Source organism: Aquarana catesbeiana, linkage group LG02 (genome assembly GCF_042186555.1).
Source record: "Aquarana catesbeiana isolate 2022-GZ linkage group LG02, ASM4218655v1, whole genome shotgun sequence".
NCBI classification, from domain to species: domain Eukaryota; kingdom Metazoa; phylum Chordata; class Amphibia; order Anura; family Ranidae; genus Aquarana; species Aquarana catesbeiana.
Genome location: NC_133325.1, coordinates 358,064,752 through 358,078,481, shown reverse-complemented (window position 1 = coordinate 358,078,481; position 13,730 = coordinate 358,064,752). Strand labels below are relative to the sequence as shown.

Sequence of the window (13,730 nt, the reverse complement as noted above, 5' to 3'; positions counted from 1 at the left end):
GAGGAAAGACAAACCGATTACTCCTCTCCAGAGGAAACCACAGTGGATGAACCCTTTTCAGCCTCGCAATCTTAGAAATTGCTGGTACAGTCCCTTACGGAAATGGTTCCTTCCACTTTCAAGCTACCCCTAACGGAGTCAGCTGAAAGTTCGGTTTCTCCCTTGGCTTCCTTAAAACCTTCACAGCCTTTGCATGCGTTTCCTGTCCATGCATTACTAAAACAGCTTATTTATGCTGAATGGGATCACCCGGATTTGCATTTTCTCCCTCCAAAGAGATTCTCAGTTCTCTATCCCATGGAGGAGAAATTCACCAAAAAATTGAATGAATAAAGTGTGAATAAAATCCTAACTTGTCCAGTAGACAATGCTCAAATGCTTAAGGATCCAACAGAAAAAAGGTTGGAATTCCTGTTAAAATCCTCTTTCTTTAGCAGGTGCCGTTACTCAGCCTGCAGTTGCTGCAATAGGCATCTGTCAATCCCTAAAGGACCAGTTTAGACAGGCCCTTAAAGAGGTTCCTGGACAGTAAGCCCGGCATTTGGCCGAACTACCAAGAGCATTATGTTTTGCCATAGACGCCATTAAAGATTCTATTCACCAGGCGTCCCGCCTTGCGCTTGTGCTAGTACACATGTGTAGAATCCTGTGGTTAAAAAAATTGGTCAGCCGAAGCACCATGCAAAAAGCTTCTGACTGGTTTTCCTTTTCATGGGGATTGGCTATTTGGGGATGATTTGTACAAATACATCCAAACGATTTCAAGTGGGAAAAGTACTCTTTTGCCAGTTAAGAGAAGCAATAAAAGCCCTCCATTCAAGTGGACTCTTTCTCCTGCACCAGGGGCATCCACCTCTAGGCAGTGGCGACGGCCTCCGCCGTCAGACTCTAGAGGAAAGCCTCAGGGTCAGGCCCAGGCACAAAAGAAGTCCTGGGGGCAGAAACCTGCAAAACGGAATTTCAAAGCCTCATTATGAAGGGGCGCCCCCCCTCGCCAAAGTGGGGGGAAGACTTCTGCAATACTCAGAAGTCTGGCAAGAGGAAATTCAGGACAGATGGGTCATCTCCATGGTGTCTCTAGGATACAAGCTAGAATTTCGGGACTTTTCACTGTCTCGTTTTCTGAGGTCAAACGTTCTCAAAGTTCCAGGGAAAAAGCAATCTCTGTTTCGGGCACTAAACCGATTACTGGCTCAGGTGGTGATCATACCCACACAAGAGCAAGGTTTGGGGTTTTATTCAAACCTCTTTATGGTACCAAAACCGAATGGAGACGTCAGACCCATTCTAGATCTAAAGAATCTAAATCATTTCCTGAATATCCGCTCTTTTCACATTGGAGTGAATCAGGTCAGTGGTTTCTATCCTACAAGGAGGAGAACTTCTGGCGTCTATCGACATCAGGTATGCATATCTTCATGTCCCTATATTTCCCGCTCACCAAAGGTTTCTGCGGTTCGAGGTAAAACAGCAGCATTTTCAGTTTGTAGCCTTGCCCTTCGGGCTAGCTACAGCACCCCGGGTGTTTACAAAAGTTCTGGCCCCACCTCTAGCCAGGTTAAGGGCACAGGGCATAACAGTCTTGGCATACCTAGATGATCTATTGCTAATAGACAAGCCCGTGGCTCGTTTGGAGCAAAGCGTGCGCATCACAACCAGTTACCTGGAAAATCTAGGTTGGATTCTCAACTTAGAGAAGTCTTCCTTAAAACTGCTAAAAAGGCTGGAGTACTTGGGTCTGATCATAGACACAGCTCAGAAAAAGGTGTTCTTGCCTCAGGCAAAGATCAACTCCATAAGAGGGCTGGTGCAGATGGTCAGGTCGAAAGGAGATCCCTCCATTCGCCTTTGCATGAGGTTGTTAGGAAAGATGGTGGCTTCATCTGAGGCGGTCCCCTATGCTCAGTTCCATTCAAGACTGTTGCAAAACAGTATCCTGTCTGCTTGGAACAAAATGATTCAAGCTTTAGACTTGCCAATGCGGCTGTCCCTAAGGGTGTCCCAAAGCCTCAGTTGGTGGTTGCTAACCCAGAATCTGCTGAAAGGAAAATCCTTCAAACCAGTTATCTGGAAAGTGGTAACGACATGCCAGCCTTTCAGGCTGGGGAGCAGTGCTAGAAAAGACAACTGTCCAAGGACAGTGGTCAAGAACCGAAAAGACCTTGCCCATCAACATCCTAGAGATCCGGGCAGCGGGTCTGGCTCTAAAAGCCTGGACATTCAGGTTACGAGGCTGTCCTGTCAGGATCCAATCTGACAATGCCACAGCTGTGGCTTCAATCACCAAGGGGGCACCAGGAGTCTCGCAGCACAGAGGGAGGTGAACCATATCCTAACTTGGGCAGAAAGGAATGTTCCGTGCCTGTCACGGAATGTTCCACACTCCACTTGAGTGTTTCCGTCAGTATACCACTTCCTCCCAGTCTGGATACAGATATCAGATATTCCAACTGCTCCCAAGCACAAAACAAGGCGACACTTGTTTCACTGCTAATATGGACTGTTTTTGTTTAGAATCAAAATTACAAGACTTTATATGCCGTTGGAACCTTCTCTAACAATACAACTGTAACCTAATTAACATGAGCTAGTTTACTAAATCATTTACCCAGACTAGGTGACTATTCAATACACATTACCATAAACATCAACACAGGGTTAATTAGAACAAACAACAATGTGTGGAATACCCTTAGAACCTATGGTAAGCCAGACTAGACTCATTTACATTAAACACATTATAGCAGACAACAAGACAGGTAGTTGGAGTTGATGACACCAGCATCTCCTCACAGTATGTGTCCCAACAGTATGAATCAGTCTCATCAGCGGGGGGCTGCTGGAGGAATCCCCCCTCCTCAGCCTAGTCATAAACTATAGTAGGAGTAGACTGTTCGTCTCCTAGCCAGTCCTGGAGGCCAATGTGATCAGCTACCTCAATTAACATGTTGAGTTCAGAATCAAACAAACCAATAATAGTCTTTACATATATATCCTGGGAGATATTGGGGATAAATATTACTATCCCATTTTAAGCAATCCAAGACATACCCTCCAAGTCACCATTTCCCATATGGCATACACAGGGTCCCCAGAGTCTGTGTGTCCTGGGGGACCAGGACCTGAATCCACAGTAATACCACCTCAAGGGTCCCTAGGCATACAGCTCACAAAGAGCACCGTTCCCCCAAATGCCAGGGCCCATAATCGGTCGGCAAGAGGCTTGCATTCAGTCCCCTCCAAAAGCCTCTATCCCGGGTGAGTCTGTCACAGTGCCTATCAGCAGTTTTCATTCCAGGAAAAGAGAATTGGCAGGCGGACTTCTTGAGCTGCCAGCAGTTGCTCCCAGGGGAATGGTCTCTTCACCCTGACATTTTTCGGGCTGTTTGCCAGAAATGGGGGACTCCGGGCGTAGATCTTCTGGCGTCCAGGTTCAACATGAAGTTGGTCAACTTTGTGTCCAGGACGAGGGATCCACTCACATGCGGAACAGATGCGTTGGTGACCCCGTGGGATCAGTTCTCACTGATTTATGCATTTTCCCCTATTCAGTTGCTGCCACGACTTCTTTGCAAGATCAAGCTGGAAAGAAAGCCGGTAATTCTGGTAGCCCCAGCATGGCCCAGAAGGTCCTGGTATGCAGAGATAGTAAAGATGGCGGTGGAGGATCCATGGTCCCTTCCACTTCAGCCAGGCCTACTCTCACAGGGGCCGATATTCCATCCTACCTTACAAACTCACATTCTGAAGAAACGTGGGCTTTCCAGGTCAGTTATCTCTACTTTGATTAATGCAAGGAAGCCAGCTTCTAGAACTATATATTATAGAGTCTGGAGGGCTTATGTTTCCTGGTGCGAATCCAAGGGTTGGCACCCTCGGAAGTATATCGTAGGCAAAATTCTTGCCTTTCTACAATTGGGGGTAGAGATGAAGTTGGCCTTGAGTACTATTAAGGGCCAAGTCTCAGCTTTATCCGTCTTATTTCAAAGACCGCTTGCTTCACATTCTGGTCCGGGGTTTTATGCAAGGGGTGATGCGGCTTAATCCGCCAGTTAGATCACCTTTGAACCCTTGGGACTTGAACTTAGTTTTGTCAGTGTTACAAAAACAGCCATTTGAACTGATACAGCATACTCCCTTAGTCCTTCTGACAAGTGTTAGTGTTCTTGGTTGCTATATCCTCAGCAAGGAGGGTTTCGGAATTGGCTGCTCTTTCTTGTAAAGAGCCATATTTGATTATTCACGAGGACAGAGTTGTGTTGCGTCCTCGTCCAGGTTTTCTGCTAAAAGTGGTCTCAGGTTTTCACCTGAACCAAGATATTCTCCTACCATCATTTTTTCCAAAACCATGTTCTAGTGAAGAGAAGTCACTACATTGTCTTGATGTGGTGAGAGCGGTCAAGGTCTATTTAAAGATGACTGCTCAGATCCGGAAGACTGATGTCTTGTTTGAGCTGCCAGAAGTTCCTAAGAAAGGCCAGGCAGCGTCGAAATCCACTGTCGCTAAGTGGATTTGGTGAGTTATAGTTCAGGCTTATGATTTAAGATGTAAGATTCCACCTTTTCAAGTCAAAGCGCACTCTACCCAATCGGTTAGTGCCTCTTGGGCAGTGCGTCACCAGGCCTCCATGGTTTAGATCTGCAAGGCCGCAACTTGGTCTTCAGTACATACATTCACCAGGTTTTATCAGGTGGATGTAAGAAGGCATGAGGATATCGCCTTTGGGCGCAGTGCTGCAGGCAACAGTATAGGTCCCCAAGTCTGGGGGTGCCCTACGGGTTGTGTCCTTCTGGGACTTAGGTATATTGCTTTGCTACAAAAACTGAGGTACTCCTGGTAGGAGGGGTTATATAGGGAGTGAACTTCCTGTATTGGGTATAGTACAGTACAGTGTCCATCACCTGAAGGTGCCTGTATATCCATATAGTTACTACTATGGCTCTGTGTCCCATGATGTACTCCAAGAAAAGGATTTTACAGGTAAGCTGTTACAAAAGTCCTATTTTTTTTTTTTGCTCTCTAAACAAAAGAGTGAAAATTTTTGAAAAAAAAAGCAATATATTTTTACTTTTTGCTATAATAAATATCACTGGCAGGGAAGGGGTTAAACACTAGAGGGGGATCAAGGGGTTAACTGTGTTTCCTCATCATGTTCTAACTTTAGGGGGGATGTGCTCACTAGAACATGACATAGATCACTGCTCCCGATCACTGGGAGCAGTAGATCCCTGTCATGTTGCTAGGCAGAACAGGGAAGTGCCTTGTTTACATAGGCATCTCCCTGTTCTGCCTCTCCCTGCCACGATCGCAGGCCACCGGCGGACAACGAGTTTGCGGGACCCGCGGGCACGCTCCCGTGGCGCCAGCCGCGGATGATGCAGCGACGTACGGGTACGTTGTTTTGCGCACCCGTGCCACTTTGCCGATGTATATCAGCGTTAGCCGGTCGGCAGATGGTTAAGTAGTGGATATGTTTTGGTTATTTTTTTGAGAATAAGGATGTCGTTTAGTGTACCTTTTAACTGCCTTCCCGCCTATAGGTGAGTGTTCTACCAGTTTGTTTCACATTCTGGGAGAACATGAATTGGTGTTCCAGCAGCTGAGCACTGCAGTAGAGACGATTACCCGCAGGCCATTATGAAGGCAAACATTGCTCCAGGCAAGAAGCTGTCAGCCTTGTACAGCCTTCATGTGGGTGCTCCCCATGTTTCGCCACTGAAAACACTGTAGTCATTAGAAGGAATGGCGCATACCACTATAGAGCTGTAGAAGGCCCCTTTCACACTTGTGCGACTTGGGACTGCAAAGTCGCATGACAAGTTGTACTCCATGATTTCCAGTTAGTACCGTTCATATCTAGGTCTTCAAGTCGCAACAACTTCAAAGTAGTCCCTGCACTACTTTGGTCTGACTTTGATGAGACTTGAGGTCCATAGACCTCAAGATTACACAGGCATTGCTTCAAGTCGCGGCAAAATCGCTGGTCTTTCAAGACGCACAAGTGTGAAAGGAGCCTAAACTGTTTAGTCCATCTGATGGAAAAAACAGTTTATATGGCTCTATGATGGTGTGCGGCCATTCCTTCTAATGACTACCTGTGGGCCAAGCTGCTGTTAACAGCTGCTGGCATTCTACAAGAGAGCGGGAATCGTTCTGTGTGGTTCTTAGAACATATGATCACCATGGTCATCACTTTGAAACAGAGAATGTTTGCTATTATATCTCATCCATTGCTCATTGAGCAGACAAATTTGCTTAGAGTTCCTGTTACCTGTCCTAACATTGGCAATAGACCAGAGCAGAGACTATGGGTTACTGCCCTGTGTGTATCATTTTTTTTCTTTCTGCATTGCCTAGATTAGGATGTTGTCGTTTTTTATTTTTTTTTCTAGAATTATCTTTGTTTTTTTTTTTTTATGTTTTTTTTTTTTTATTATTTTAATTTTAAGTTTTTGTTTTTTAGCACAGGCACTGGGACTTCCTGAACCTGTAAAAGTCCCTTATCCAGTGTTTGAATCTAATCCAGAGGTCCTCTACGTAGAAGGATTGCCAGAGGGAATTCCATTCCGGAGTCCCACTTGGTTTGGGATTCCTCGACTGGAGAGGATTGTAAGAGGAAGTGCCAAAATCAAGTTCATTGTGAAAAAGTATGTACAAAGAGAATATCTACCTTTTTTATACATAATTGTATGCTTGAGATTAACACGTAACAGAGCGCTGTAATTGGTTACCTTTATTTAAATGACAAGCCAGTATTTTTAACATCATTGTTGTCCACAGATGCTGGTAAACAGAGTGGGTTGTCTGCTTGAGGTTAGGTAATTGACAGAGCAAAAACTTTCAAACTTTAGGAAACCTCTGACTCTCTCAAGCTTAAAGCGGAGTTCCACCCAAAAATGTAGCTTCCACTTTTTGGAATCCTCCCCCACTCTGGTGTCACATTTGGCACCTTTCAGGGGGCAGCAGATACCTGTCTAATCCCTTAAACCCTTTATTTGCTCCCACTCCCGGGTATAGATAGCCGCAGTAACCGCGGATATCTATGCTATATCCGGTGCCTCCTACGCCCCCCCCGCTGTCTTCTGGGAGACGCACAGGGACCAGTGGAATCGCGACTCGCGCATGCACAGTATGGAACCAGGCTGTGATTCCGTCACCGAAGATGGCGGTGCCTCCACCCGAGAGCCGAGGGACAGATCGGCTTCGGGTGCCGACATTGCAGGTGCCCTGGACAGGTGAGTGTCTATATTTTAAAAGTCAGCAGCTGCAGTATTTGTAGCTGCTGACTTAAAAAAAAAAAAATTCGGCTTTAAAAGCGAGACCAAAAGTAAGTTAAAGTTGTAACCCAGACATTACTTTTTTTCTAGTTTTTGGTATTGTGGAGAAAGTTGGAACCTCTGTCAGGTTTTTGTTGTCTGTGACCCCATTGGAAAGATTTATTCTAAAATGATAGCACTGTCTTTGTCACTTGGGGGATATTTTATTAGATCTTTTCATGTGACAACACTGAAGAAATTACACTTTTTCTACAATGTAAAGTAGTGAGTGTACAGCTTGTATAACAGTGTAAATTTGCTGTCCCCTCAAAATAACTCAACACACAGCCATTAATGTCTAAACCGCTGGCAACAAAAGTGAGTACAACCCTAAGTGAAAATGTCAGAATTGGGCCAAAAGTGTCAATATTTTGTGTGGCCACCATTATTTTCCAGCACTGCCTTAACCCTCTTGGGCATGGAGTTCACCAGAGCTTCACAGGTTGCCACTGGAGTCCTCTTCCACTCTTCCATGACGACATCACGGAGCTAGTGGATGTTGGAGACCTTGTGCTTCTCCACCTTTCGTTTGAGAATTCCCCACAGATGCTCAGAGGGTTTAGGTCTGGAGACATGCTTGGCCAGTCCATCACCTTTACCCTCACTTTCTTTAGCAAGGCAGTGGTCATCTTGGAGGTGTGTTTGGGGTTGTTGTTATGTTGGAATACTGCTCTGTGGCCCAGTCTCTGAAGGGAGGGGATCATGCTCTGCTTCAGTATGTCACAGTACATGGCATTCATGGTTCCCTCAATGAACTGTAGCTCCCCAGTGCCGGCAGCACTTATGCAGCCCCAGACCATGACACTCCCACCACTGTAGGCAAGATACTTTGTGCTCCTCACCTGGTTGCCGCCACACATGCTTGACACTGTCTGAACCAAATAAGTTTATATTTGTCTCATCAGACCACAGGACATGGTGGAGGCTTCCTTTTGGGATGACAGCTATGCAGACTAATTTTGATGCAGTGTGCGGTGTATGGTCTGAGCACTGACAGGCTAACCCCCCACCCATATGTCTATTTCCCAAAGACAACCTCTGAATATGACGCTGAGCATGTGCACTCAATTTCTTTGGTCGACCATGGCAAGGCCTATTCTGAGTGGAACCTGTCCCATTAAACCACTGTTGCAGCCCCCTTTCAGGGTCTTGGCAATCTCTATGTAGAGCAACAAATCTTTTTTTCAGATCCTCAGAGAGTTCTTTGCCATGAGATGCCTTGTTGAACTTTCGGTGACCAGTATGAGAAAATGAGACCGATGACATCAAATTTAACACACCTGCTCCCCATTTACACCTGAGACCTTGTAACACTAACGAGTCACATGACACCGGGGAGGGAAAATGGCTAATTGGGCCCAATTTGGACAATTTTACTTAGGGGTGTACTCACTTTTGTTGCCAGCGGTTTAGACATTAATGGCTGTGTGTTGAGTTATTTTGAGGGGACAGCAAATTTACACTGTTATACAAGCTGTACACTCACTACTTTACATTGTAGCAAAGTGTAATTTCATCAGTGTTGTCACATGAAAAGATATAGTAAAATATTTACAAAAATGTGAGGGGTGTACTCACTTTTCTGAGATACTGTATGTTTTGATATACACCCATAGTGATTCTATTTTTGGATATTTATATGGTGTAATTTCAAAAGTACCTTTTTTTTTTTTTTTTTTTTTTTTTTTTTTTGTCCTCACAACACCTGGTTGCATCCTTCTAGGCGACTTCATCATCCTAGCCCATTGACTCCTGGGTTATCTATCTAATAATTATTATTATTATTATTATTATTATTATTAAACAGGATTTATATAGCGCCAACAGTTTACGCAGCACTTTACAACATTAGGGAGGACAGTACAATTACAATACAATTCAATACAGGAGGAATCAGAGGGCCCTGCTCGTTAGAGCTTACAATCTAGGAGGGAGGGTCAAGTTATACAAAAGGGTAATAGCTGTGAGGGATGAGCTATTGGAGAAAATAGTGCAGTTGTTAGATGGAGGCAGGATAGGCTTCTCTGAAGAGGAAAGTTTTCAGGGATTGCCTAAATGTGGATAAATTTGGAGACAGTCTGACAGATTGGGGTAGGGAATTCCAGAGGATGGGCGAGGCTCGGGAGAAGTCCTGGAGGCGGATATGGGAGGAGATGATGAGGGAGCTAGAGAGCAGGAGGTCCTGGGAGGAACGGAGAGGGCGATTAGGTTGGTATTTTGAGACTAGGCTAGTGATGTAGCTGGGGGCAGAGTTGTGGATGGCTTTGTAACTTATTGTTAGTATTTTGAATTTAATTCGTTGGGCGAGTGGCAGCCAATGGAGGGATTGGCAGAGGGGGGTAGCAGACACTGAGCGGTTTGTAAGGTGGATGAGTCTGGCAGCAGCATTCATGATGCACTGAAGGGGGGATAGTCTATTTAAAGGTAAGCCAATGAGGAGGGAGTTGCAGTAGTCGAGGCGAGAGATAACCAGGAGCTTTGTGGTTTTGTTGGTTAGAAAGGGATGTAGTTTAGAGATGGAGACAGAGGTTGAGGCGGCAGGCTTTGGAAAGTGATTGGATGTGTGGCCAAAAGGAGAGTTCAGAATCCGATAACGCCTAGTACCCTGACATGTGGGGACGGGTGGATGGTTGTGCCGTTGCTCTTGACAGACAAGTCAGGGGAAGAGGCACGTGAGGGAGGAAGTATTATAAGCTCGGTTTTGGACAAGTTGAGTTTGTCGTCGGCGTAGAAATGATATTGAAAGCCATGAGAGGCTATCGGCCGACCCAGGGAAGAGGTGTAGATTGAAAATAAAAGAGGTCCAAGAACAGAACCTTGGGGGACCCCAACGGAGAAGGGAAGAGGAGTGGAGGAAGTAGAATTGTAAGTGACACTGAAGGTGCATTGGGATAGGTAGGATGAGAGCCACTGAAGAGCACAGTCACGGAGACCGAGGGAGTAAAGTTTTTTGAGGAGGAGGGGATGGTCAACCGTGTCAAAGGCAGCTGAAAGATCCAGAAGTAGGAGTACAGAATAGTGTCCCTTGGTTTTTGCAGTTAGTAGGTCATTTGTGAGTTTTAAAAGAGCCGTTTCTGTGGAGTGTTGAGGGCAAAATCCAGATTGAAGGGGATCAAGAAGGTTGTTTTTAATGTGGTGGTCACTCAGTTGGTTGTAAACCAGGCGTTCAAGGAGTTTAGAGGAAAAGGGGAGCAAGGAGATAGGGCGTAGGTTGTTAAGATTGGTAGGGTCCAAGGACGGCTTTTTAAGTATGGGGGTGACCAGTGCATGTTTTAGAGCATTGGGGAAGACGCCAGAGGTGAGGGAGAGATTGAAGATGTGGGTTAAAGAGTGTAGGATGGAGTCAGAGGGCGACCGTAGCATATGAGTGGGAATAGGGTCCAGGGGACAGGTGGTTAGGTGGGCGATAGAAAGCAGTTTAGCAACGTCGTCTGTAGTAGCAGATTTGAATAGGGGGAGTGTCAGTTGTACCTGTTGACATGGGGTCTTAGCTGGGGGAGATACCTGTAGAGTGGAGATTTCATTACGGGTTGTATCAATCTTGTTTTTGAAGTGATTAGCGATCTGCTGGGCAGTGAGTGAGTCAGTGGGTGGAGGCGGTGGAGGACAAAGTAGAGAGTTGAAGGTAGAGAAGAGTTTATGGGGACTAGATGAGAAGGTGTTAAGAGCTGTAAAATAGGTTTGCTTGGCAGTGTGGAGGAAAGAATAGTATTTTTGGAGGGCAGATTTGTATTGGTCGAAGTCTTTGAGAGACTTAGTCTTGTGCCACAGATGCTCTAGAGCGCGACTACATTTTTTGAGAATTTTAGTGTCATCTGTTTGCCAGGGTTGTAGGGGTCGAGGCCTGATTCTGCGTGTAGTGAGGAGAGCGAGCTTGTCCAGGGTGGAGGACAGGGATTTATTGTAGATGGACGTTGCTTGGTTGGTTGGGGCAGGACAGGGGAGAGATTTTGTCATAGAGGTGGTCAGTAGCAGAATAGAGGAGAGAGGAGATGAAGTTGCGAAAATTTCTACGGGTGATGGTTAGGCGATTGGAGGGAAAGGTGGTGGAAGACAGGGGGAGAGAGAAACTAATAAGGTGATGGTCGGAGAGAGGAAAAGGATTGTTTGAGAAGTTGCATGGAGTGCATAGGTAGGAGAATACAAGGTCAAGGGTGTTGCCATCAGAGTGAGTAGAAGCCTGTACCCATTGATTTGGGTCAAATGAAGAGGTTAGACTAAGAAGTTTAGAAGTAGCAGGAGTGTTTGTATTAGCAGGGATGTTGAAATCACCGAGAAGGATTGTGGGAATTTCTGAAGAGAGGAAGCAGGGTAGCCAGGCAGAAAACTCATCAAAGAAAGTCGATAATGGTCCAGGGGGCCGGTAGATCACAGCAATTCTTAGGGAAGTAGGAGAGAATAGACGTATACAGTGGGCTTCAAATGATGAGAGTGAAAAAGAGGGAGGAGAGTGAATAACCTGGAAGGTGCATTGGGGGGATAGGAGGAATCCCACTCCACCTCCCTTGCGTCCTTTAGGCCTAGGGGAGTGAGTCCAGTGAAGGCCACCCTGGGATAAGGAAGCAGGAGAAGGGGTGTCATGTTCATGGAGCCAGGTTTCGGTAAGAGCAAGTAGATTGAAGGAATTGGTGACAAAGCGGTCATGAACAGCAGTGAGTTTGTTGCAGACACAGCGGGCGTTCCAGAGGGCGCAGGAGAGAGGGAGGCTGGTGTTGTTGGGAAGAAGAGGAATGGAGACTAAATTGTGTAGATTGCGACTACTGCCAGAGGGTGTAGGGTGATGGGTGTGTTGGGCACAGTTAAATAAGGGAGGCCCAGGGTTTGGGGAAATATCTCCAGTGGTTAGGAGAAGCAGAAGAGTAAGGGAGGTAATATGAGAATATGATTTGTATGAGGGGACATGCTTCAGTATCCTGGGGGGTTTGTTAGCAAGTGGGCTTAGAGTTAGAAAGAGGTGATGAGTGCAGTAATAGGGGGAGGGGAGAAGTGAGGGTGATATGTACAAATTGTGGGGTGGAGCAGAGGGGTGAAGAAAAGAGAGTTTGAGGAGAAAGGCAGCAATTGTTCAAAGGAGGAGAGGTAAAGAGAGCATGTTTCAGAGAGGAAGGAGAGATCATTTGAAGCTGGGGTCACCTGCAGTCTTTTGTAGTTTGCTTTGTGCAAATCGCTGAAGTGCAAGAGCAGAAGTGCCGCTGTAGAACCTCTGTATGTGCAGCCCCCTGTATGTGTTCCCCCGTAAAGAAGGCCTTGTTTTTATATCGTGTGTTGGGTGTGGATAGAATCTGGCAATTAATCAATTAAGAGGGCATATTAGGGACACAGCTAGCAGGGCATAACTTTCAAACTGCAAGGGGACTAAAAGGCCAAAATTGTAGAGACAGGGGAACCCATAATTTAGGTAAGACTTAATGGCTAAATAAACATTGAAAAAATGTGAGCATGGCTACAGATGGAGTTGAAACAGTGGTGACAAACAGATTTACCAAATATGCATTTGAGCAGTCAGGCAATGTTCAGTTTAAAAGCTATGTGGAGGTATAAAACGCAGGTTTACCAAATATGCATTTGAGCAGTCAGGCAATGTTCAGTTTAAAAGCTATGTGGAGGTATAAAACGCAGGTTTACCAAATATGCATTTGAGCAGTCAGGCAATGTTCAGTTTAATTGATCCCAGAAGTCTTCAGGCATCTAATCTAATGGAAGTGACGCAATCAGCACTATTTCCTCCATCGCTCCTTTCCCCGACCACTCTTGCCTTCCCTTCCGAGTTCTCTGTTGATTGACAGGTTGCCATAACAATGGAGCAGAAACTTCCACAACCATTTCTATGGCAACCTGTAATCCAGAAAGTGCACTGCGCAGTGTCATTACTGCGCAGGCCTCAGATAGGGAGGTGCATGCTGGGTAGCCAGCTGCATGGAATCCCAGAAATACACTGGAGTGGGATTTAGATGCCCGCATCTTCAGTGGCTGCTGCCTACCTGCTGGATCATGTAAGAAATTACAGATTAAAAAAAAAAAAGTATGAGGACAGTTAAGTCAATATCCAAATTACTGTATGTAGTATGGAGGTGCTTTTATTAAAATGCTTAGAAGACTGAAGCTTCGCTTTAAGTTTTTAATTACATAAAAACCCTTTTAGCCTCATTTCCATGGGCTCTCCTGTTGAGTCCAATGCTTGCAGAGGCGTTTGCCGAAACAGTCAATTGAAATGAATAGGAAGCTGCAGATTGATTCTTGTATAAAGTATTTGGACCGTTGCACTGCCTCTATGTGTGTTGAGCTGTTCAGATGAGTTATGGCTATCTGATCCAACTCTTGGGGAGCATATGATTGGGCTCAGAAACATTTGCCAGGCAACCAGTTACAAACTCATTGTAGCTGGAATAAAAGGTTGCATCACATAACAAAAG

The 13,730-nt window shown here is 45.5% G+C and overlaps 1 protein-coding gene across 5 annotated transcripts in view; it reads left to right on the top strand.

Annotated features, from left to right (window-relative positions):
• The window catches only part of GTF2I (general transcription factor IIi), a 156,917-nt gene that overhangs the window by 105,638 nt on the left and 37,549 nt on the right, over positions 1-13,730 (top strand). For all 5 annotated transcript variants that reach the window (XM_073615028.1, XM_073615027.1, XM_073615029.1 and 2 more), the window contains exon 19: positions 6,465-6,648. In XM_073615028.1, the coding sequence (XP_073471129.1) occupies positions 6,465-6,648 (184 nt within the window). The remainder of the gene's footprint in view (positions 1-6,464; positions 6,649-13,730) is intronic.